General features: G+C 41.5%; 2 protein-coding genes across 2 annotated transcripts in view; both read left to right on the top strand.

Annotated features, from left to right (window-relative positions):
- Positions 1-1113, top strand: part of LOC133643340 (collagen alpha-1(XXI) chain-like) — a 53341-nt gene extending 52228 nt beyond the window's left edge. Inside the window, exon 25 of the mRNA XM_062037827.1 lies at positions 16-1113. Within this exon, the coding sequence (XP_061893811.1) occupies positions 16-203 (188 nt within the window). The 3' untranslated portion in view covers positions 204-1113. The remainder of the gene's footprint in view (positions 1-15) is intronic.
- Positions 1114-11370: 10257 nt separating this feature from the next.
- The window catches only part of LOC133643451 (bone morphogenetic protein 5-like), a 38539-nt gene continuing 22857 nt past the window's right edge, over positions 11371-27052 (top strand). Inside the window, exon 1 of the mRNA XM_062038042.1 lies at positions 11371-12175. Within this exon, the coding sequence (XP_061894026.1) occupies positions 11695-12175 (481 nt within the window). The 5' untranslated portion in view covers positions 11371-11694. The remainder of the gene's footprint in view (positions 12176-27052) is intronic.

The following is a 27052-nucleotide window of genomic DNA, read 5'->3' as shown; positions in this document are numbered from 1 at the left end:
TGTTTACCTAAACAGGTCCTCCCGGTCCTAACGGCTATGGCAAACCGGGTACCCCAGGTAAGCCTGGTCCACCTGGTCAAAACGGGATGCAGGGTAAAAGCGGTAATGCCGGCCTTCCTGGCCAGCCTGGGGTGTGTGATCCTTCCTTTTGCTATGGCAGCATGATGAGGAGGGCCCACTACAGCAAAGGACCAAACTATTGACACTAGCTGTGTGACACAAACCAAAGCATTCTCAGGAAAATATCATCCTTAAAGTAACAAATGGACCTCTTTAGAGTAAAATCCCATCACATGTTTATTTTGGACAATCAAAGTTAATGCTTTTAAGATGTTGGTGCCTTTAAACGTCTAACATGTTTGCTGGCTGATCTCATATTGCCCCCTGGTGACAGATTGCTATATGTAAGTTGACCGCTTATGATGAAGATCAGTGGTCCGCAAACTGTTTTTAATTCCACCTAAGACATATTCAAAATGTGTATTTCTGTACAAAAGCACTCTAAATGCGCCTTTAGCTATAATAACTGGCATTATTTTGTGTTCTGAAAGCATTCAGTCTGACTGAACTTTTCTGTAGAATCACCACAATTGACAAAGATGCTCCATTTAGGAGTATAAGGGTATTATTCACGAGATTGTAGGCTGGCATTATGTCTCTTAGTGAATTATATTCCTCAGGCCCTTCATTACTGTAGCACGTATTTGTTTCTTATTTATAATTCTGAGTCTGAGTCATATATGTGGATTTTTTTTCCCAGCATTGCCATGTTTTATGTTTTTGTAAAACTTATTTTCAGTCTTATCCAAATTAAACTATGCTTTTAAATGTTTACTTTATTTCAAGAGTTCATCAAACACCATTTAGTGTTGCATATACAAACCCCGTTTCCAAATGAGTTGGGAAATTGTGTTAGATGTAAATATAAACGGAATACAATGATTTGCAAATCCTTTTCAACCCATATTCAGTTGAATGCAGGGGTTTGTATGTTTGTTATTGTCAGCGGTGTGTGTTCTTTCCTACTCCTAAAATGTTGATTCAAATATCCATCCATCCATTTTGTACCGCTTGTCCTTTTCGGGGTATGTTCAAAATATTTTTTTTCCTTGTTGTGGCCTGTTCGTATATGTCCCAAAATGCATTGTAAAAGCTGGTGGCGTCAGTGCTACATGGTGTCTCTCATTAGCACTCATAAAGTAATAGTTATTATGTGCTTGGTGTTTCTGTACTTGTGTCAAATTTGCGGATAAAGGTCATAAAGCTGTGTCGTCATCAGAAAAGTCAGTTAAGTAACTGTCACGTGGGGGTCGCATATTTGTGCGGGATCGTTCCTCCAGTGCAACACGAAGACTCCGGACAAAAACGTGAAGGTAAGAGATGGTTTAATTAACAAAAATCATAGCCAAACAGAAAATCAAACAAAAGAAAAGCGTGCCGAACGCACGGGAAGCTAAGGCTAACACTTAGCACCAGAGTCGGAGAACATGAAATACAAAAAACGTGACTGATGCTTACCGCAAACAAGGAGAACAGGACGAGTAAACAAAAAGGCAGGTTTAAATAGTGTCAGTGATGGCAAACAGGTGCGCGTCGCGAACACAAGTGGCAGGTGAAAATAATAAGTAACCATGGTGACGAAACAAACTCACAGGTGCACAAGCAATAACAAAAGGAGTCCAAAACTAACAGAAAACACAAAAACATGATCCGGCCCACGGATCATGACAGTACCCCCTCCTCAAGGACAGATACAAGATGTCCAAAAAACAAAAAAACAAGCAGGGTCAAAAGTCACGGGCGGGCGGAGGGAGGACTTGGAGGTGGGTCGCCAAGCCAAGTGTCCCCGAATCCACCGAGGCAAAGTCAAGTGGCGGCGGCGAGTGGAACGCCACTGCAGCCGGCGAGGAGGGCGACCAGGGAATGGCCACATTCGTGGCCGACGGGGAGGTGGGCGCACTTGACGAGGCGGACGACCACGGAGCGGCCACATCCGTGGTCGACGGGGAGGTGGGCGCGTCGGCGCCGTCATGGCAGGCTTGGACTCAGTGGACAAGGCAGGCGTGGTAGCAGGTACAGGCGGCGAGTCAGGCGTGGTAGCAGGTACAGGCGGCGAGTCAGGCGTGGTAGCAGGTACAGGCGGCGAGTCAGGCGTGGTAGCAGGTACAGGCGGCGAGTCAGGCGTGGTAGCAGGTACAGGCGGCGAGTCAGGCGTGGTAGCAGGTACAGGCGGCGAGTCAGGCGTGGTAGCAGGTTCAGGCTGCGAGTCAGGCGTGGTAGCAGGTACAGGCGGCGAGTCAGGCGTGGTAGCAGGTACAGGCGGCGAGTCAGGCGTGGTAGCAGGTACAGGCGGCGAGTCAGGCGTGGTAGCAGGTTCAGGCGGCGAGTCAGGCGTGGTAGCAGGTTCAGGCGGCGAGTCAGGCGTGGTAGCAGGTTCAGGCGGCGAGTCAGGCGTGGTAGCAGGTTCAGGCGGCGAGTCAGGCGTGGTAGCAGGTACAGGCGGCGAGTCAGGCGTGGTTGCAGGAGCAGGTACCGGTGTCTGGCGTGGAGCAGGTACCGGTGTCTGGCGAGGAGCAGGTACCGGTGTCTGGCGTGGAGCAGGTACCGGTGTCTGGCGTGGAGCAGGTACCGGTGCCTGGCGAGGACCAGGAGCAGGTGCCTGGCGAGGTGCAGGAGCAGGTGCCAGCCGGGGTGCAGGAGCAGGTGTCTGCCGGGGTGCAGGAGCAGGTGCCAGCCGAGGTGCAGGTGCCAGCCGAGGAGCAGGTGCCAGCCGAGGAGCAGGTGCCAGCCGAGGAGCAGGCGCAGGTGCCAGCCGAGGAGCAGGTACAGGTGTCAGAGATGGTGGCGTCTGCAGGCCCACCGGAGATGATGGTGGCGTCTGCAGGCCCACCCGGGCAGAGGTTAGCCATGAGCATGGCGGAGGTGGTCTAGCCGGCGGTAGCGGCTTAGCATGCCGAAGGACTGGTGGTGGAGGACGGGCTGGAGGTTGCGGCTTGGCAGGCCGAAAGACTGGTGGTGGCGGCCGGGATGGAGTTTGCTGCCTGGTTGGGCGCAGCTGAGGCACCCCACCAGCACAGCTCCCGGCCCCAGCCCCCCCCCCCCTCAAGGGGAGGATACCAGACGCGCTCCTGGCCTGGAACCGTCTTTAAGGGTGGGTGGCGGGATTGCTCGCAAAGACTGGGGGTAGCCATAATTCGCCGATAGGGAGAAGTTTTTATTTACACGATGAGTCGGGTGTGTCTTGACCTCCGCCGAACCCCTGAGGCCGACTCACCGAACCCCTAGGGTTCGATCGAACCCAGGTTAAGAACCACTGCTATAAACTAAGCTGAAAATCAGCGTAGTATTTATAGAGTTATGATGGATTAAATACGCTGACACTTCATTACGCCGATGTAGATGTTGTCCCTTTCAAAATGGCTTGTCATTGCTAATAGGCTAATAGGCGTCTAGTGCTGCGTTTACCTCGGAAGGTGGAAGTCGGAGCTTGGAATGACGTCACATCCGAGTTTTTTTTTTATTGATACTTTTATTAGTAGATTACACAGTACAGTACATATTCCGTACAATCGACCACTAAATGGTAACACCCGAATACGTTTTTCAACTTGTTTAAGTCGGGGTCCACGTTAATCAATTCATGTTAGTCCGCAGTACTTTGTATGTGGCGCGGATATCATTGTTTACATTCAGAACAGCCATCTTTGAAACAAACTCGTGGGTGGTGTGAATGTTCCGACTTTCCGAGTCAGAAATCTGACCTTCGAAGGGCGTTTCAATTGACATTTTAACTTCCCGGTACAAATGGAATGCACCATATACCAGTGTTTTTCAACACTAGTCCCCTAGAGGGGGGTTACCCACATATGCGGTCCTCTCCAAGGTTTCTCATAGTCATTCACATTGACGTCCAACTGGGGTGAGTTTTCCTTGCCCGTATGTGGGCTCTGTACCGAGGATGTCGTTGTGGCTTGTACAGCCCTTTGAGACACTTGTGATTTAGGGCTATATAAATAAACATTGATTGATTGATTGATTGAGTGTGCCGTGAGATATTGTCTGGTGTGCCGTGGGAAATTATGCAACTTCACCTAATTGGTCCAAAAAATATTTTTTTGCAAATCAGTAATTATAATCTGCAAATAATGTGCCGTTGTCTAGTAGTGTCTGTGCCGTATAGAGCTCGGCAGGGTAACCATGTAGTACTCCATATCAGTAGGTGGCAGCAGGTACTCCATTGCTTTGTAGAAGTCGGAACGCGTCGAGGATGGTTTGTCGTGATCCCAATATGCAGAGCACAGCGGGAGACGGCGTGCAGGTAAAAAGGTATGTAATGCTTCAACCACACATGAACAAAAGGGAAAGGAAAAGGCACTGAAGCATAGGGATGGCTATGCAAAACGAAAGTAAAACTGAACTGGCTACAAATTAAACAAAAACAGAATGCTGGACGACAGCAAAGACTTACAGCGTGAGGAGCAGAGACGGCGTCCACAAAGTACGTCCGTACATGACATGACAATCAACTATGTCCCCACAAAGAAGGATAGCGTCCGCACAAGTGAAATAGTCTTGTTTGCCAATACAAAGCAGGTCAGGCAATAGCACTCAAAGGAAGGCGTGAAGCTGCTACAGGAAAACACCAACAAAACAGGAAGGGCCACCAAAATAACAGCGCAAGACAGGAACTAAAGCACTACACACAGGAAAACAACAACAAACTCAAAATAAGGCACGGCAACCTGGTGGATCTTCATTTTTTAACCTTTTCCGCTGGTGGTGTGCAGAAAAGGTTGAAAAACAATGCCATATAAAGTTATATATATATATATATATATATATATATATATATATATATATATATATATATATATATATATATATATATATATATATATATATATATATATATATATATAATACTGTATAAGATTTCTATGGTGACCGTCGCTAGCTAACTTACTACTACTGAGCCTATAGTGTATTGTATGCTTTTTAATGGTTATTATAGACCAGGTGTGTCAAACATACGGCCCGGGGGCCGGATCAGGCCCGCGAACAGGTTTTATCCGGCCCGCGGGATGAGTTTGCAGAGTATAAAAATGAGCCGAAATTTTGGAATGAAAGAAACCGCTGTTCTAAATGTGTCCACTAGGTGTCGCAATAGCAATTCTTTGTATAGGGTTAGGGTTAGAAGATGTTGTAGATGATGCTACATATGTAAAAAAAAACATGATGTTAGTGCACCAGTCGAGGAAAATGATCAAACTACATAAATAACATCCAGTTTTTTCATTTTGATAATATTTTTTTATCTTGATAGATTGAAAATGAACACCAATGAGTTGACTGATGAACATTATCACATAACTTATTCAGAAGGTGTAAATAACAACAAATAAAGATAGAATACTATTAACCGCAACATTTAAGTATAAAAAAAACCCCAACAACATTATGATGTGTACATATTCAGAATGTGCTTGTTCTTTTTTTAAACAAAAAAAAACAATCTGAAGTTGTCTTTATTTTTAAGTTATCGTGCCATGATTTTACCAGTCAGGCCCACTTGGGAGTAGATTTTTCTCCATGTGACCCCCGATCTAAAATGAGTTTTACACCCCTGTTAGAGACTAACCTAATTGCTGGTTATGTAGCTGTTAGACAACTAACCAGCTTTTCAAGTTTTGCATATTTCCTTGTGCCTGCTTGTGTCCAAAATTTGACATATCCTGATGGACGTAGCGTGGGTAAATATTGGAGAGAGGTTTAGTGACAGGAGATTCAGGCATCAGGCAGGTAGATGTGACTCCTATTCTTGTGATTTGGAAGTCTCACGCTGCTACTTTCCTTATTGGCTGTTGGTTAAATGAAATATATGTCAATCATATGACAACACTACTGGTCAGGCCACAACATTTGTGTGGTGTGTGTGGTTTTTGGTCAGATTTTAATAAAAAAAAATAATTAAGATGACTATAGCAAAACACTGCATTGTTATTGTTATTGTTATTATTGACCCGAATATTAGACTAAACAAAGACCTGTCATCCTCTATTTGATGTCTATAGCCGAGCCTAACTAACTTTATTTTGACATCACTTTTTAAAATAATCAAGGACTAAAGTGCGTAACAGGCGTAAAATAAGTAACAAGTAAAAGATAAAAGATGAAAAATAAACAAACCCCAAAACCAGTGAGGTTGGCACGTTGTGTAAATCATAAATAAAAACAGAATACAATGATTTGCAAATCCTTTTCAATTGAATAGACTGCAAAGACAAGATATTTAACATTCAAACCGTAAAACGTTGTTATTTTTTGCAAATATTAGCTCATTTGGAATTTGATGCCTGCAACATGTTTCAAAAAAGCTGGCACAAGTGTCAAAAAAGACTGAGAAAGTTGAGGAATGCTCATCAAACACTTATTTGGAACATCCCACAGGGGAACAGGCTAATTGGGAACAGGTGGGTGCCATGACTGGGTATACAAGAAGCTTTCACGAAATGCTCAGTCACTCACAAACAAGGATGGGGCGAGGGTCACCACTTTGAACAAATGCGTGAGCAAATTGTCGAACAGTTTAAGAACAACTTTTCTCAATGAGCTATTGCAAGGAATATAGGGATTTCACCATCTAATATCATCAAAAAGTTCAGAGAATCTGGAGAAACCCCTGCATGTAAGCAATGATATTACGGACCTTTGATTCCTCAGGCAGTACTGCATTAAAAACCAACATCAGCGTGTAAAGGACATCACCACATGGGCTCAGGACCACACTTCAGAAAACCACTGTCAGTAACTATAGTTTGTCGCTACATCTGTAAGTGCACAAATCTACTATGCAAAGCGAAAGCCATTTATCAACAACACCCAGAAACGCCGCCGGCTTCGCTGGGCCCAAGCTCATGGACTGATACAAAGTGGAAAAGTGTTCTGTGGTCTGACGAGTCCACATTTCAAATTGTTTTTGGAAACTGTGGACGTCGTGTCCTCCGGACCAAAGAGGAAAAGAACCATCCGGATTGTTATAGGCGCAAAGTTGAAAAGCCAGCATCTGTGATGGTATGGGGGTGTATTAGTGCCCAAAGCATGGGTAACTTACACATCTGTGAAGGCACCGTTAATGCTGAAAGGTACATACAGGTTTTGGAGCAACATATGTTGCCATCCAAGCAACGTTATGGACGCCCCTGCTTATTTCAGCAAGACAATGCCAAGCCACGTGTTACAACAGCATGGCTTCATAGTAAAAGAGTGCTGGTACTAGACTGGCCTGCCTGTAGTCCAGACCTGTCTCCCATTGAAAATGTGTGGCGCATTATGAAGCGTCAAATACCACAACGGAGACCACCGGACTGTTGAACAACTTAAGCTGTACATCAAGCAAGAATGGGAAAGAATTCCACCTGAAAAGCTTCAGAAATGTATCTCCTCAGTTCCCAAACGTTTACTGAGTGTTGTTAAAAGGAAAGGCCATGTAACACAGTGGTAAAAATGCCCCTGTGCCAACGTTTTTGCAATGTGTTGCTGCCATTAAATTCTAAGTTAATGATTATTGTTATGCAAAAAAAAAAAAAAGTTTCTCAGTTCGAACATTAAATATCTTGTCTTTGCAGTCTATTTAATTGAATATAAGTTGAAAAGGATTTGCAAATCATTGCATTCTGTTTTTATTTACGTTGACACAACGTGCCAACTTCAGTGGTTTTGGGTTTGTAGTTATAAACCCTACTTTTGGCCAGTTCTGGACCCAAAACAAAAAAAATTCAATGGCCAAACATTTACACTGACAGGCGCTTGTAAACTTCGTATCATGCGCCGGCTTTTAGCACGTAATGACGTAAACTACGGCAACGTAACACACGCAAACGCATTAGTTTCATGAGTTGTCGGGTATAATAGTGATTTAGCAGAGTTTATCCAGTAATGTTAGCCCCTATTTAATGTGCATTCTATTGTAACAACAACATGACTGCAAATGGTTAGTTGCGTCCTGGTTTTGTATGTGTGCACGCGCTGGTCGTTTACGTGTGTACAAAACAGCTAAATGAACGCCAGACTCATTTCTCGGGTCGATGAGCAATATTAATTCAATATAATTAGTAGAGATGTCCGATAATATCAGACTGCCGATATTATCGGCCGATAAATGCTTTAGAATGTAATATCGGAAATTTGCGTGCCGGCCCAATCACATAATATGTACGGCTTTTGACACACACAAGTGAATGCAAGCGTACTTGGTCAACAGCCATACAGGTCACACTGAGGGTGGCCGTATAAACAACTTTAACGCTGTTACAAATATGCGCCACACTGTCAACCCACACCAAACAAGAATGACAAACACATTTCGGGAGAACATCCGCACCGTAACACAACATAAACACAACAGAACAAATACCCAGAACCCCTTGCAGCACTAACTCTTCCGGGATGCTACAATATACCCCGCCGCCCCAACCCCACCCATCTCAACCTCCTCAAGCTCTCTCAGGGAGAGCATGTCCCAATCCTCAAGCTCTCTCAGGGAGAGCATGTCCCAAATTCCAAGCTGCTGTTTTGAGGCATGTTAAAAAAAATAATGCACTTTGTGACTTCAATAATAAATATGGCAGTGCCATGTTGGCATTTTTTTTTCTCCATAACTTGAGTTGATTTATTTTGGAAAACCTTGTTACATTGTTTAATGCATCCAGCAGGGCATCACAACAAAATTAGGCATAATAATGTGTTGATTCCACGACTGTATGTATCGGTATCGGTTGATATCGGAATCGGTAATTAAGAGTTGGACAATATCGGATATCGGCAAAAGCCATTATCGGACGTCTCTAATAATTAGTCATTATGAAAAATATTGACATGTAAAAAATACATGATCTGTTAAAACACTAATTACCATTATTGCTATGTTGTCTATTACCATTGTTGGTATATTCATTATTCCTACATTGTTGATACAAATTATTGTTACAGTGTGATAATTATTGTTACCTGTGGTAATGCCACTATAATACAACATCTGTATTATAATCCTTGAACAAAGTAAGAGTGAAACTCATGTGAATAATCACTGAATGGAGAACTGGGGGTGGGATTAAATAAATAATCTTCTTCCCACTCCCTTTCAGGCAAAACTGGACAATCATGCACTATATTAATTTATATTATTATGTTTTGTCAACTTGTACTTCTTTATGTCATTGCCTGAAATAAATAAATAAATGAAAAAAAATAAAATAAAAATGAACTAATGATAATAAGCTTGTTATATTTGAAAAAGCCCCTTTCATTCTATTTGTTGGTATGGACGCCACACAAATGGCAGAATATAAGGCATCATTGTAAATAGAGGTTGGAATATGTAAAGTAGATAAAACAAGTCAGATCAATTAGTTTTTGTTTTTGTTTGCGGATGACTCTGCCCTGCTGGTATCCGGCAAGGACAAGTCACAGGTGGAGAAAATCCTCAGTGCTGAACTCTGTAGAATTTGCACCTGGCTCGCTGACAACAAGCTATCCATGCACTTGGGTAAAAACGGAATCCATCCTGTTTGGGTCCCACATCAACCTTAAAAAAGTCAATGACTTCACTATAAAAGTGGGTGACATTGTTATCACCAGGAAAGATGAGGTCACCTACCTAGGTTCCATTCTAGAGGCTAATCTTTCCTGTGATAAAATCAAGCAACCAAGGTAATCAAAAAGGTCAACCAACGAACGAGATTTCTCTTCAGAATCCCCTCTCTGGTCAACAAAAGCACCTTGAAGATTCTGGCGGGAACTCTCATTCAACCCTTTTTCGATTACGCATGCACCTCCTGGTACCCTAGCACCTCCAAAACCCTCAAATCTAGACTCCAAACATCCCAGAACAAGCTAGTCAGATTACTTCTATACCTCCACCCCAGATCCCACCTCACTCCTACCCACTTCTCCAAAGTGGGCTGGCTCAAGGTGGAGGACAGAGTTAAACAACTTGCACTGAGCCTAGTCTATAAAATCCACTACACCTCCCTGATACCAAAGTACATGTCAGACTACTTCCTTAACCGCCATAACCACAACACCAGGGGGAGCTCCACTAACCACGTTAAACCCAGATTCCGATCAAACAAAGGCCTTAATTCATTCTCTTTCTATGCCACATCAATATGGAATGCACTCCCTACAGGTGTAAAAGAAAGGGCATCTCTATCCTCCTTCAAAACCGCACTAAAAGAACACCTCCAGGCAACTTCAACCCTAAACTAACACCCTCCCTTCCTCATCATACCTCTTCGGATTGTAAATAATCAAATGTAGACACTTTTTCTTATACTTTCTAATCTCTCTCTCTATGTCCACTACTTGCTGTACATATCCTACCAAGTCAGTCCTACACGGTTTCAATATCCATTTCTCTGATGATGCAATTGTTGATGACTGAAGTGTTGATACCAACCAAACCTAACCCCCCCCCCCCCCTCCATATCCCACACCCCGGATTGTAAATAATGTAAATAATTCAATGTATATACTCTGATGATTATCTTGTGTGATGACTGTATTATGATGTTAGTATATATCTGTATCATGAATCAATACCCCGACTTAAACAAGTGGAAAAACTTATTCGGGTGTTACCATTTAGTGGTCAATTGTACGGAATATGTACTTCACTGTGCAATCTACTAATAAAAGTTTCAGTCAATCAATCAAAGTTTGCAACAGATGGAAAGTGCGTGTATCGGACACTAGGTGGTGCTGTAGAGCATTATCATCACTTCTTAACTCATTTTTGCATCACCTTAGAGCACATCCACTAATGCAATCATCCTGATATTATTATATGTTTATCTATTTTCATAAAACTTACTGAAAATTATGTCAGCTCCGGTTTGTTTGTAAATGAACATTTTCAATGAATGTTTTATGTTATTTCCACCGTCAGGGAAATTAAATCCCGTGCTCAGATCTAAATCATTGATGCTGGATGTGGCGTTCAGACCAGCTTGCATACATTTATGAAAATATTATTAATATCCGTACGCATTGTGAATGTGTGTGTGTGTGTGTGTGCGCGGCAGCCCTCCTCCGTATACCGACTTCAACAAGTAGAGGTGATTAAAAGGCTCGGCCATTATTCTTTCACTCGTTAGGACAGCCTCTCGGATTTCAAGTGTCTCCGTTTACACGTGCACCGTGGGAGTGGGTCGACGTTTTATTGCGGCCTCTAGAGGTGGACGCACGAACAAAAAGTTGAGTGTGGGATGTTCTCTGAGGGCAGCGTGCACATGCACTCTCTCTCTCTCTCCCTCCCGTGTGTGTGTGTGTGTGTGTGTGTGTGTACTATGTCTCTCTTTAACTGCAGTTCCATCCCCAGGACACTCCTGCTGACCTTTTGGGGCGTATATGTTTTGATTTTTTTTTTTTCCCCCTTTCATCAAAAGAGGCGTGAGGTGAGGGACGTGGTCACAAGTCAATAAAAAGTCAGTCAAGCTTTGGATGGTTGAGTAAAAAGTGGCGCAGGAGAGGCACACTCGCACAGGGGAGAAGGAGTGCCGCCCGGGCTGCAAGCTGATACCTCGTTTGTCTCCTCCTGAGCAGCCTGGACGCTGCCTCCACCAGTCCATGATCCTGGATACGGGCTCCTCCGTGCAAGTGCAATGTAGGTGAACTTTCGCACCTTAAGTGAGCAACATGACCCCTTGGAGCCGCGCCTTGCTCGGACTTACTTGGAGCTGTTTGACCTTCCTGTCCTGTGCGTGCTGCGCCTTCACCGACAACCATGTGCACTCCAGTTTTATCTACCGGAGGTTGCGCAATCACGAGCGGCGGGAGATCCAGAGGGAGATCCTCTCCATCCTGGGCTTGCCCCATCGCCCGAGGCCCTTTTCTCCAGGGAAGCAGGCGTCCTCGGCGCCGCTCTTCATGATTGACCTTTACAACGCCATGGCGGTGGAGGAAGAGGGGTTGACGCACGGCGCGGGGAAGAGCCACATTGCCAAGGTTCAAGGGCACGCCAGGAAAGGTTACTACAGCCCACAGCACGCCGGCTACTCCCGTGTGGCTCAGCCCTACCGGGCGGCCCCTCTGCTGGGTCAGAGCCCGGCGCTCTCCATGACACATGACAACAACTTCCTGAATGACGCAGACATGGTGATGAGTTTTGTCAATTTAGGTAAGCCACACAAACACTCTTCAATACAACAGCAAATAATCACTATTTTACCCTTTAGACTATTGCAATCCGAGGGGTTATTTTTGCACTTTCTCCAGGGCCAAAAACCAAGTTGGCACAAGCCAATATTTTTGGTCATTTTTAAATTCTAAACTGGAAAATTAAGGAGGAAATAATCTCATGTGCCTTGTTCTTAGAATCTCATTTTGTACATTCTTCAAGTTCAAAAATAAATGATTAAAGTGTCAATTTTTTATGGCATAAACCATTGTAACTTTAAAATCCCGTTTTCCCAAGGATTGGAGTTTTTTTATTTATTTATTTTATTTTATTTTATTTATTTATTTTTTGTCCTGTCCAGCTTCTCAGGCAAATCATATAGTTGATGTAGATGCCCATATCGGCTGTTCAGATTTACTTTACAAAAGAGAAGTGTAGGATACTTCTCGTGTTGCCTTATTTGTATTTGACTTTATTAAATGTACCGTATTTTTCGGACTATAATTCGCAGTTTTTTTCATCGTTTGGCCGGGGGTGCGACCTATACTCAGGAGCGACTTATGTGTGAAATTATTAACACATTACCGTAAAATATCAAATAATATTATTTAGCTCATTCACGTAAGAGACTAGACGTATAAGATTTCATGGGATTTAGCGATTAGGAGTGACAGATTGTTTGGTAAACGTATAGCATGTTCTATATGTTATAGTTATTTGAATGACTCTTACCATAATATGTTACGTTAACATACCAGGCACGTTCTCAGTTGGTTATTTATGCGTCATATAACATACATTTATTCAGCCTGTTGTTCACTATTCTTTATTTATTTTAAATTGCCTTTCAAATGTCTATTCTTGGTGTTGGGTTTTATCAAATACATTTCCCCAAAAAAATGCAACTTATACTCCAGTGCGACTTATATATGTTTTTTTCCTTCTTTATTATGCATTTTCGGCAGGTGCGACTTATACTCCGGTGCGGGTTATACTCCGAAAAATACGGTATTTATATTATTATTTGGTGCAGCCGGGCCGGAGCAGGAAGAAAAAAAAGGAAGACAGAGGGGGAAATTGTGGGGACAAGAGGGGGATTAGACAGAGAGACAAAAACAACAACAGCAAACACAACAATAACAACAACAACAAAAGAGCAACATCAGCAAATACGATATGTACAAATATGATGGTAAAAGTGATAGCAAAGAAGCAGTTAGCGAAATAAATAATAATACAGAAATAGTAGGTTTGGAGTTCAAAACATCAATTTTCGACTTGTATCGTCTTTTGTTTCCTTTTGAAAGGAAACTTGGTATCGTTGACCACAAGTATGGCGGTTTAGAGCAAAATTCCAGTCAAACAAACTTCCATCCATGTTTTAGCTGAACACCACGACCTAATTGCACTCCAATTAAAAAAAGGAAGAGGGCAGAGCGTGCCCATTTGTCAAATGAGAACATGACAGGTTTATTATTGGAATTGTTATGAAATGTGTAATTCAGTCCAAATTTTCACTGGAAATGACTCTTTTCAGCCTTTGTTCAAACATATAGTGAATGTGTTGCGGTTTATTTAAAGGCACCTATTATGCAAAAGCAACTTGTCTTACCTATTGGAGCCTGTTTTTGTGTATTTGGGATCTGCATGAGTCCTAAAAAATTGAACTCACGGATGCATGGCGGAGATACAGTATCCTCTTAAGGCCCAAGCTGTTTGTTTACATGCTTTTTTTAATTTCTCTTTGCTATTTGGGCTTATTGGACCCTAATTAGAATAAAAACTCAAAATCATCTTTTAATATGATGTACTTAGTCCATAAGTACACAAACGTGTACTTCATTTGTAGTGACATGCAAATTTTTATTTTTACACTTTTTTTTTTTCCAAATTCCATTGTATGTTATACCCTTCTGACACCACCAGATAGCAGTATAAGTGTCCATATGTCGGCATAAGACCCCAATTCAGTAGTGTACGCAATTTTGGAAATAAGAGCTAAAAGGTGCTGTCCACGCATGTGGCCACTAAGGCCTTTAGAGGGTATTTATAAAATAATCTTGCCCTCCTCCAAAAAAGCCATTTGGAATTTGCCTAATTTGTGACGTTTTCCCAGTTGGTAACGTCTGTGGATATGTCCATATATGGTAAATATTTACCCGAATAGCTTTGCGTGAGTCCGCCATAGTAGTCCGATATTGTAATCAATAATTTCCTTCTTCTTCTCTGTCCTCTTGTCGTGGGGCAGACTGGCTCGTACATGCACATGCATCTTCCGCTGTTGCCGTTTCTTATACAAAGTAGCGTATAGTTAGAACTTATATCTGTCAGTAGAATGGAACCGCCGAAAACTACAACATGTCAGACGAAGTCGAAGTGGAGGTATATAAAGGCCTACTGAAATTATTATTTTTTATTTAAACGGGGATAGCAGATCTATTCTGTGTCATACTTGATCATTTTGCGATATTGCCATATTTTTGCTGAAAGGATTTAGTAGAGAACAACGACGATAAAGATCGCAACTTTTGGTATCTGACAAAAAAAAGCCTTGCCCCTACCGGAAGTAGCGTGACGTAGTCAGTTGAACATTTCCGCAAAGTTCCCTATTGTTTACAGTGATGGCGGCCAGAAGTGAGAGCGATTCAGACCGAGAAAGCAACGATTTCCCCATTAATTTGAGCGAAGATGAAAGATTTGTGGATGAGGAAAGTGCAAGTGAAGGACTAGTGGGGAGTGGAAGCGATTCAGATAGGGAAGATGCTCTGAGAGCCGGGGGTGACCTGATATTCAGCTGGGAATGACTACAACAGTAAATAAACACAATACATATATATACTCTATTAGCCACAACACAACCAGGCTTATATTTAATATGCCACAAATTAATCCAGCATAAAAACACCTAGGTGTTTGTTATACTAGCTCCTAGCTCCTAGCTACTAGCTCCTAGCTCCTAGCTACTAGCTCCCGTCCATATAACCCGCCAATACAATTCAAACACTTGCACAACACACACACTCACTCAGGCCAAAGGACCGTTCACCTAACCCAAGGTTCATAAAGCTTATATATTTAACCAAAGTTATGTACGTGACACGCACGTACGGGCAAGCGATCAAATGTTTGGAAGCGCGCGGGTGGGACCTGATATTCAGCTGGGAATGACTACAACAGTAAATAAACACAAGACATATATATACTCTATTAGCCACAACACAACCAGGCTTATATTTAATATGCCACAAATTAATCCAGCATAAAAACACTTAGGTGTTTGTTATGCTAGCTCCTACCTACTAACTCCCGTCCATATAACCCGCCAATACAATTCAAACACTTGCACAACACACACATTTACTCAGCCCAAAGGACCGTTCACCTAACCCAAGGTTCATAAAGCTTATATATTTAACCAAAGTTACGTACGTGACACGCACGTACGGGCAAGCGATCAAATGTTTGGAAGCGCAGCTGCGTACTCACGGTACCGCGTCTGCGTCTGTGTATCCAAATCAAAGTAATCCTGGTAAGAGTCTGTGTTGTCCCAGTTCTCTACAGGCGTCTGTGTATCGAAGTCAAAGTCCTCCTGGTAAGAGTCTCTGTTGTCCGAGTTCTTCGATCTTGACTGCATCTTTCGGGAATGTAAACAATGAAACGCCGGCTGTGTTGTGTTGCTGACTTCCCTCGCAAAATACTCCGCTTCGCACCGACAACTTCCTTCTTTGCTTGCTCAGCTTCTTTCTCCATAATGCAATGAACAAATTGCAACATATTCACCAACACAGATGTCCAGAATACTGTGGAATAATGAGATGAAAACCGAACTAGTTTGTATTGGCTTTAATGGGGGAGCCATACCTCTGTTTCACTGGCTACGTCACGCGCATACGTCATCCTCCAAAGGAGTTTTCAACCGGAAGTTTAGCGTGAAATTTAAAATTGCACTTTATAAGTTAACCCGGCCGTATTGGCATGTGTTGCAATGTTAAGATTTCATCATTGATATATAAACTATCAGACTGTGTGGTCGGTAGTAGTGGGTTTCAGAAACAGCCCATCCTTAAAATGGTCTGTAAAACATAATCTATGCAACATTTTGACCAAAGAACCACAATTACATGCTATGTAGACCACAGGGAAGTGTTTGAAATGTAGAATAAAATCACAATATGACCCCTTTAACATTTCATCTGATCAGTATGGAATAATGGCCTTCTCTCCTGTAAAAGACGGCTGATCTCTATAATTGCTGTGTTTGTTCAGTAGTTGCGACCTTTGGCCCCGCAGTTCAATGCACCTTATCAGATGACTGTCTGACCTCAAGAAAATTGGTCTTAATTATTTCCTGTCATTTGAAGAAAGGAGGGTTGATATTGACAGGTATCCTTACTTCACAAGTGGTTTCCAACCACTCACAGTTTTGACAGATCCCCTAATGAAAACGATCGGTTTAAACACAAACTGGATGCTGACGTGTCGAATATATTGTATTTTTTTAGTCCGCAACGTGAATTGTGTGCATTGGCCTGAGCCAATGTGTTTCCACTTAGCGCTCCACCGGGGCATGTACATTGTCAGCCTTAAAAGCTCTGCTCTTGTTCTGGTGACTGTCAGTGAAGTGTTCAATGGGCCTCTGTCTTTATTACGCTACACTCAAATATAGCTACTCACCTCAGCTCTCAGTCACATTATGACTCGAGGAACACTTGGCTATTATTTTAGTCAATGCAAAAAATATTTGGAGTCCTCTTTTCAGCGTCCGTTACGATTGAACACAGCCCACCTTAATCAGAAACACCGTTATTTAATATTTAGCCTCTTGAAAGCCGAATGTTTTATGCCCGGTGGCACTTCTGCTTCAAATTACTGCCTGTGGCTCATTTAATGGAACACACTCAGCGGGAAAGAGTCAGAGCTGACCCCTGACCTGTGTGTGCTAAGTAGCCGCAGGCGTTGCTTTGCGATAAAATATCAGGAAAGTGCACTGCATGATATCACTGCACAATCCCCTGACCTCTACCGCATGTCTTTATTTTGGATCATTCCAAATGGTGGCGTGAGACCCGGCGGTCACTTTTTGCAGGGGATTTGTCATTGTTCTGAAGACAATGACAAATTCCATTCCATTTCAACATTTGTAGAGAAAGTTTGTAGAGAATGTGTAAAATCCTCTTTGGCGCGTGGAACTTCAAAAAGATAGTACCATATTTTTCTGACTATAAGTCGCAGTTTTTTTCATAGTTTGGCCGGGGGTGCGACTTATACTCAAGAGCGACTTATGTGTGAAATTATTAACACATTACCGTAAAATATCAAATAATGTCATTTAGCTCATTTACGTAAGAGACTAGACGTATAAGATTTCATGGGATTTAGTGATTAGGAGTGACAGATTGTTTGGTAAACGTATAGCATGTTCTATATGTTATAGTTATTTGAATGACTCTTACCTTAATATGTTATGTTAACATACCAGACACGTTCTCAGTTGGTTATTTATGCGTCATATAACGTACACTTATTCAGCCTGTTGTTCACTATTCTTTATTTATTTTAAATTGCCTTTCAAATGTCTATTCTTGGTGTTAGGTTTTATCAAATACATTTCCCAAAAAAATTTGACTTATATATGTTTTTTTCCTTCTTTATTATGCATTTTCGGCCGGTGCGACTTATACTCCGGAGCGACTTATACTCTGAAAAATACGGTATATTTATTATTTAATATATTTCCTAATGCAGTGGCCCCTGCTGAAACCAGGCTTCTATTAGGGGAAATGTGTTTACTAGGGGGTAGGCCTTTACAGTGGAAGCTCTAAAGTCGCACACATTGCTTCTGTGGCACTGACTAATTAAAACTAAAATGAAAGTACAGATGTAAAGATCATTATTATCGCGGTATTGTTGAATGTGCTCAAAAAGTACGTAAAACACACTGAAATCTTTTGACCAATTTTGTTTAAATAACTAAAATAAGTAGACTTACTGAGAAAAAAAACACTATTTTGCATGTTTTGTGTTTGTTATACTTCACTGATAAGTGTTTTGGTCTTAGCATTGTATCTTTTTTAATGACTAAGAGATTGTTGTTTTAAATATTGATTTGTACTTTAGTACTTTAAGATTTTTTTAAATGAAACGTGACATAAAACATATAAAATCTATTATTATTTCTAGCGGGGGTTGTGGCGTCCTACTTTGTTTATAGGTCTCAGAACGCATCATATAGCACTTTAAGATTTCTTTAAATGAAACGTGACCTAAAACATATAAAATCTATTATTATTTATTATTTCTAGTGGGCGTTGTGGCGTCCTACTCTGTTTAGCGTTCTTAGAACGCATTATAAAGACACCTGTATTCCTCTAATTATAGATTGATCACTCGGATCTATTGTAATGTTCAATGTGCACAATTGAATATCTTAGTTGCTCAGATAGCAATGTGTTTTTTTATATAATTTTAGATTGTGGTATGTTGTTTCTTAATGGGTAAAGATGTTAAAGTTTCTTCTTTTCAGTTTAGCATCAGTTTGTGAGTTTATCAAAGTGTAGTTGCAATCATGGGAGTTATTATCATTACTGCTTAACGTTACATCCCTAGCTCAAAGACCTGTGCTAAGACTGTCACCTGCTTGGCAAAACTAATTTGTGTATGTAATTGATATGGAATTATTTTTTTGTTGGTATTTTACTGAGCAGCCTGATTCTTTTCCTATGTCAATGAGCTAAGTTCTATTTCTGGGTTGCAATCACGTGACCTTGAGGCGGCTTACAGTCGATGGTCTATCTGGTCCCATTAGGCTACGGTTTATTTACCTGCATCAGTGCAGATTTCGGTGTATTTTATGTTTAGAGGCTAATATATAAGCAATCATGAAACAAATACTTAATATGAGATGGAGTGGATTAAGAAAAATAATTTTCGAAAGATTTAAACTAATCATCATCACCAAAGTAGCTGTCACTGTTTGCCTCGACCAAACTGTCTTGACAACTACAAGGATTTAAAGAAAAAAAGATTGGAGGCACATCATGTCTTTACATCTGAGGGGTCCACAAATGAATCATTAATTGGTGAAAGACAAAGTTGAACTTATTCGTGCATTGCTAGGTAACGTATTTGATTGACACAAAGAGTGCCGTTAAAAAGATACGTTTGTCTGCGGAGTTGGGGTGTGCGGGGTTTGGTGGTAGCGGGGGTGTATATTGTAGCCCGGAAGAGTTAGGGATGCAAGGGATTCTGGGTATTTGTTCTGTTGTGTTTATGTTGTGTTACGGTGCGGATGTTCTCCCGAAATGTGTTTGTCATTCTTGTTAGGTGTGGGTTCACAGTGTGGCGCATATTTGTAACAGTGTTATAGTTGTCTATACGTCTACCTTCAGTGTGACCTGTATGGCTGTTGACCAAGTATGCCTTGCAGTCACTTTCGTGTGTATGCAGATGCCGCAAACATGTGACTGGGCCGGCACGCTGTTTGTAGAGGACAGGTTGTAGAGGGCGCTAACGGCAGTGCCATCACGGCACGCCCTTAATATAGTTGTCCGGGTGAAAATCGTTAGAAATTCAGGAGAATGGTTGCCCCGGGAGATTTTCGGGAGGGACACTGAAATTCGGGAGTCTCCCGGAAAAATCGAGAGGGTTGACAAGTATGTATTAGTCTCATCTACAATTCATGTTTGCAGTTGTTTTTATGATGTGAAGTCCATATTTTGTCTCATTATTTAGCTGTAAATGTCCCTGTTGTTCAGCAATGCTTGCTAGCGAGATTCAGTATAAGCTGTTCAGCCCACGAGAGATTTATTCATCTAGTTTATTTATATTGTTAATGATATTTCATTGATACTAACAAATATCACCGAAAGACGCTATAATTTGGCCATCCGTGTTGAATAAAGCACATGGCTTTCCTGCACAACAACAACTAAGCTTTTAATTTCTGTTATGAAAATGGACAATGGAAATATGGTGAATTGGACCAACAATTACAATGTTTATTATTAGGACTTAACATGACATTAGTTTATTTGCACAACCAGGTCTTCCTAGTTATATTTAGGCACAGCAACCACAAAAGAACACAAACCAATGCGATCTCTCAAATGTTCAAACAAACATTTTACAAAAAGTGATTGCTGCAGACACAAGCATGGTACGATTGTATTCCAGAAGATGAGGAAAGTGATTTCTTTAAGAGCAGTTTTTTTTTGTTTTTTTCCCTGAATTTATTACCTTTATGAACCACTTATTTTGGGACTCTATTAAAGCTATTTTCTATCTCTCCATTTGAGCGACTGGAACACCCAAGAGCAGAACAGAAATCCGGCATTTTCTGCTCAAACTCTACACTCGCTCTCACTTCTTTTAATGCTACGCTCAAGCTGCTTGACCATTGTGTAAATTAAGCTGCAAAAAAACATTGCATGATGTCAGAGGATAAACTTTTTACACAGCCTCTATGACACCCCTCTGAAGCTGGGCTAGCTTTTAAAGAGTAGGGTGAAAGGGCCTGGAGAAAATGTATAGAAATGGCAGGACAGAGGAACATAAAAATGTGCACATAACACTGTAGAGCAGGGGTGTCAAACTCATTTTAGCTCAGGAGCCACATGGAGGAAAACATCGATTCTCAAGTGGTAATAGACTGATAAATCATGGCATGATAACTTAAAAATAAAGACAACTTTAGATTGTTTTGTTTAAGTAAAAATAGACCAAGCACATTCTAAAAATGTACTATCTCATGATATATATATTTTTTTACATTTACATGTTGCGATTAATAGTATTTTATCTTCATTTGTCTGTATTTATACTTTCTGAATAAATGATGTGATAATGTTAATCAGTCAAATAAGTGGAAAATAGAGTGGAAAATGCTCTCATTGTAGTTAATTTTTTAATATAGCAGAAGATGAAATGAATAGTAACAGAACTTTCCTCCAGAAGGTCTTATCTTTGTCCATGTGATGTCAGATGAAACAAAAATTGAGCTGTTTGGCCACAATACCCAGCAATATGTTCGGAGTATAAAGGGTGAGACCTTTAATCCCAGGAACACCGTTCCTACCGTCAAGCATGGTGGTGGTAGTATTATGCTCTGGGCCTGTTTTGCTGCCAATGGAACTGGTGCTTTACAGAGAGTAAATGGGACAATGAAAAAGGAGGATTACCTCCAAATTCTTCTTCTCAGCCCGGAGGTTGGGTCTTGGGCGCAGTTGGGTGTTCCAACAGGACTATGACCTCAAACTAGAGTTGCAAAATTCCGGGAATATTCAATGTTGGAAACTTTCTATGGGAATTAATGGGAATAAACATTGAATGCAACATGCTAGATCTTGCAGCATGATTATTACCTAAAACAACCTGATTTAATGCAAGTTCAGTAGAATAAGTAAGTAGAAGTAAGTAGAATTTCAACCCTGCACGGTGCATTCCTCCATCACATGTGCAGTGCATTCTTCCATCACATGCACAGATAATTCCCAGCATGCTACACACTACAGCAGGGCTATTGAGGCCACACTAGTATTTGATCCATTTCATCCAGTCAGGTAAGTTTTGATGATATTACTGAGGCAAATATATTTGATCTATGGAGCCGACCCCCCGTGACCCCAAAAGGGACAAGCGGTAGAAAATGGATGGATGGTATTTAAGTTTAATAGAGGTGTAATTGCTTGTTACTGTATGACTGTAGACTACTCCAGCAGACTTACACTCAAGCTGGACATGCATTTTACTGAGGTGGCAAACAATCTAAAAATTCCTGTCATATCAATTCCTAGATATGGTCGAAATTATTTAAAGTGCACTACGCATAATAAACGTAACATTATTAATATTGCTACTACGGATACTTTCAACAAAAACTCCTCAAAACAGCCCACTACCTATAATATGGGCTTTTTAAACATAAGGTCATTGTCTTCCAAAACGTTATTAGTTAATGAAGTCATCAGAGACAACAATCTTGATGTCGTTGGTCTAGCCGAGACCTGGCTCAAACCAGACAAATTTTTTGCGCTGGGTGAGGCGTCTCCTCCTGGCTATACGGGAACGCATATTGCCCGTCCCATTAAAAGGGGTGGGGGTGTTGCACTAATATACAACAAAAACTTTAGCCTTACCTCGGACCTAAATAATAAATATAACTCGTTTGAGGTGCTTACTGTGAGGTTTGTCACACCGCTGCCTCTGCACCTGGCTGTCATCTACCGCCCCCCAGGGCCCTATTCGGACTTTATCAATGAATTTTCAGAGTTCGTTGCTGATCTAGTGACGCACGCCGACAATATAATCATAATGGGAGACTTTGACATCCATATGAATACCCCATCGGACCCTCCATGCGTGGCGCTCCAGACTATAATTGATAGCTGTGGTCTTACACAAATAATAAATGAACCCACGCATCGCAACGGTAATACGATAGATCTAGTGCTTGTCAGGGGTGTCACCACCTCTAAAGTTACGATACTCCCGTACACTAAAGTAATGTCCGATCATTACCTTATAAAATTCGTAGTTCTGACTCATTGTCAACAAACTAATAATAATAATAATAACTACTATAGCAGCCGCAACATTAATGCTGCCACAACGACGACTCTTACTGACCTACTGCCTTCGGTAATGGCACCATTCCCAAATTATGTGGGCTCTATTGATAACCTCACTAACAGCTTTAACGACGCCCTGCGCGACACCATTGATAGTGTAGCACCGCTAAAGCTAAAAAGGGCCCCTAAAAGGCATACCCCATGGTTTACAGAAGAAACTAAAGCCCAGAAATTATCATGTAGAAAGCTGGAACGCAAATGGCGTGCGACTAAACTTGAGGTTTTCCATCAAGCATGGAGTGATAGTTTAATAACTTATAAACGCATGCTTACCTCAGCTAAAGCTAAATATTACTCAAATCTCATCCACCTCAACAAAAATGATCCTAAATTTTTGTTTAGTACAGTAGCATCGCTAACCCAACAAGGGACTCCTCCCAGTAGCTCCACCCACTCAGCAGATGACTTTATGAATTTCTTTAATAAGAAAATTTAAGTCATTAGAAAAGAGATTAAAGACAATGCATCGCAGCTACAACTGGGTTCTATTAACACAAATACGACTGTATATACGACGGACACTGCCCTCCAAAATAGTTTCTCTCTCTTTGATGAAATAACATTGGAGGAATTGTTAAAATGTGTAAATGGGACAAAACAAACAACATGTTTACTTGACCCAATTCCTGGGAAACTTATCAAGGAGCTTTTTGTTTTATTAGGTCCATCAGTGTTAAATATTATAAACTTATCACTTTCCTCTGGTACTGTTCCCCTAGCATTCAAAAAAGCGGTTATTCATCCTCTACTCAAAAGACCTAACCTCGATCCTGACCTCATGGTGAACTACCGGCCGGTGTCCCACCTTCCGTTTATCTCGAAAATTCTCGAAAAAATTGTCGCACAGCAGCTAAATGAACACTTAGCGTCTAACAATCTCTGTGAACCTTTTCAATCCGGTTTCAGGGCAAATCACTCTACGGAGACAGCCCTCGCAAAAATGACTAATGATCTATTGCTAACGATGGATTCTGATGCGTCATCTATGTTGCTGCTTCTCGATCTTAGCGCCACTTTCGATACTGTTGATCATAATATTTTATTAGAGCGTATCAAAACGCGTATTGGGATGTCAGACTTAGCCTTGTCTTGGTTTAACTCTTATCTTACTGACAGGATGCAGTGTGTCTCCCATAACAATGTGACCTCGGACTATGTTAAGGTAACGTGCGGAGTTCCCCAGGGTTCGGTTCTTGGCCCTGCACTCTTTAGTATTTACATGCTGCCGCTAGGTGACATCATACGCAAATACGGTGTTAGCTTTCACTGTTATGCTGATGACACCCAACTCTACATGCCCCTAAAGCTGACCAACACGCCGGATTGTAGTCAGCTGGAGGCGTGTCTTAATGAAATTAAACAATGGATGTCCGCTAACTTTTTGCAACTCAACGCTAAGAAAACGAAAATGCTGATTATCGGTCCTGCTCAACACCGACATCTATTTAATAATACCACCTTAACATTTGACAACCAAACAATTACACAAGGCGACTCGGTAAAGAATCTGGGTATTATCTTCGACCCAACTCTCTCGTTTGAGTCACACATTAAGAGTGTTACTAAAACGGCCTTCTTTCATCTCCGTAATATCGCTAAAATTCGTTCCATTTTGTCCACAAGCGATGCTGAGATCATTATCCATGCGTTCGTTACATCTCGTCTCGATTACTGTAACGTTTTATTTTCGGGCCTCCCTATGTCTAGCATTAAAAGATTACAGATGGTACAAAATGCGGCTGCTAGACTTTTGACAAAAACAAGAAAGTTTGATCATATTACGCCTATACTGGCTCACTTGCACCGGCTTCCTGTGCACCTAAGATGCGACTTAAAGTTTTACTACTTACGTATAAAATACTACACGGTCAAGCTCCTGCCTATCTTGCCGATTGTATTGTACCATATGTCCCGACAAGAAATCTGCGTTCAAAGAACTCCGGCTTATTAGTGATTCCCAGAGCCCAAAAAAAGTCTGCGGGCTATAGAGCGTTTTCTATTCGGGCTCCAATATTATGGAATGCCCTCCTGGTAAAAGTTAGAGATGCTACCTCAGTAGAAGCATTTAAGTCTCATCTTAAAACTCATTTGTATACTCTAGCCTTTAAATAGACTCCCTTTTTAGACCAGTTGATCTGCTGTTTCTTTTCTTTTCTTTTCTTTTCTACTCTGCTCCCAACTCGGGGTGGACCGTTAGCCTGTTCATCGGATGGGGACATCTCTACGCTGCTGACCCGTCTCCGCTCGGGATGGTTCCTGCTGGCCCCACCATGGACTGGACTTTCGCTGATGTGTTGGACTTTCACAATATTATGTCAGACCCACTCGACATCCATTGCTTTCGGTCTCCCCTAGAGGGGGGGGGGATTACCCACATATGCGATCCTCTCCAAGGTTTCTCATAGTCATTCACATTGACGTCCCACTGGGGTGAGTTTTCCTTGCCCGTATGTGGGCTCTGTACCGAGGATGTCGTTGTGGCTTGTACAGCCCTTTGAGACACTTATGATTTAGGGCTATATAAATAAACATTGATTGATTGATTGATTGAAGCTAGCTAGCTGTTTCTGTACTTGTTAAATGATTTTGGGGCCAATATCTCTTGCTAGCTAGGTTTATATATCACCACATTCTCATAATGAACCGAAAATATTTCTCCGTTAGCCGTGATGCTGATTTTCTCGATGTTAAATCCCATTCATTTAAATGATAAATAAATGATAAATGGGTTATACTTGTATAGCGCTTTTCTACCTTCAAGGTACTCAAAGCGCTTTGACACTATTTCCACATTCACCCATTCACACACACATTCACACACTGATGGCGGGAGCTGCCATGCAAGGCGCTAACCAGCAGCCATAAGAAGCAAGGGTGAAGTGTCTTGCCCAAGGACACAACGGACATGACTAGGATGGTAGAAGGTGGGGATTGAACCCCAGTAACCCGCAACCCTCCGATTGCTGGCACGGCCAATCTACCAACTTCGCCATGCCGAAGTTACATTTATGCTAACAACGTTAGCAATCGGAATTTACCTTTTTTTGTGATCTGGAAAGTTCAACTAGCACATACTATATCAAAACGTGTACTTTCCTCTGCCTTCTGTTCTGCTAGCCATTCTGTTGTCATACAAAAATGTAGGTTATACCTTGATTTAGCATGCTGATTGAGTGTTCATTTATTCATCTAGCCTATTTCTATTAATTTGTCCATCAGTAAAATATTTTTAAAGACTACTCCAATTGTTTAGCTGACTATTTATATCTGTGTGGCATTGCATTAGTATTTTACAAGAATAAATAAATACAAACAGAATAATGCCTCGTACACCATCTGATGTGTGGAGACATTTCACCCCAACCAATGTAGGCGGAAAGGCTGTGTACATTTGCTAATACTGTGCAAAAAGCTACGTCAAAAATGCCACAAAGATGCAGCAGCATATAGACAAGTGCCCAATAATATATCCATCCATCCATCCATTTTCTACCGCTTATTCCCTTTGGTGTCGCGGGGGGCGCTGGAGCCTATCTCAGCTACAATCGGGCGGAAGGCGGGGTACACCCTGGACACCTCATCACAGGGCCAACACAGATAGACAGACAACATTCACCCGTAATTCCCCATTATTCCCATATATTCCCATTAATTCCCATGGACGGTGTCCAACTTTGAATAATCAAAAAATGGTCAATATTTCAAAACTTCCCGAGCTTAACTTCCGGTGGTAAATTTCCGGAAAGCTTCCGGAAATTTACCGGAAACTTTCCACCCCTTTGCAACCCTACCCCAAACACACGTCAAAAGTGGTAAAGGAATGGCTAAATCAGACTAGAATTAAGGTTTTTGAATGGCCTTCCCAAAGTCCTGAATAAAACGTGTGGACAAAGCTGAAGAAACAAGTTCATGCCAGAAAACCAACAAATTTAGCTAAACTGCACCAATTTTGTCAAGAGGAGTGGTCAAAAATTCAACCAGAAGCTTGCCAGAAGCTTGTGGATGGCTACCAAAAGCGCCTTATTGCAGTGAAACTTGCCAAGGGACATGTAACCAAATATTAACATTGCTGTATGTATACTTTTGACCCAGTAGATTTGGTCACATTTTCAGTAGAACCATAATACATTCATAAAAGAACCAAACTTCATGAATGTTTTTTGTGCTCCAATCACTCTATCACAAAAAAAATAAGAGTTGTAGAAATGATTGGAAACTCAAGACAGCCATGACATTATGTCCTTTACAAGTG

The sequence above is a fragment of the Entelurus aequoreus genome, linkage group LG26 (assembly GCF_033978785.1).
Source record: "Entelurus aequoreus isolate RoL-2023_Sb linkage group LG26, RoL_Eaeq_v1.1, whole genome shotgun sequence".
Lineage (NCBI taxonomy): Eukaryota > Metazoa > Chordata > Actinopteri > Syngnathiformes > Syngnathidae > Entelurus > Entelurus aequoreus.
This window is presented reverse-complemented; position numbering and strand designations above follow the sequence as displayed.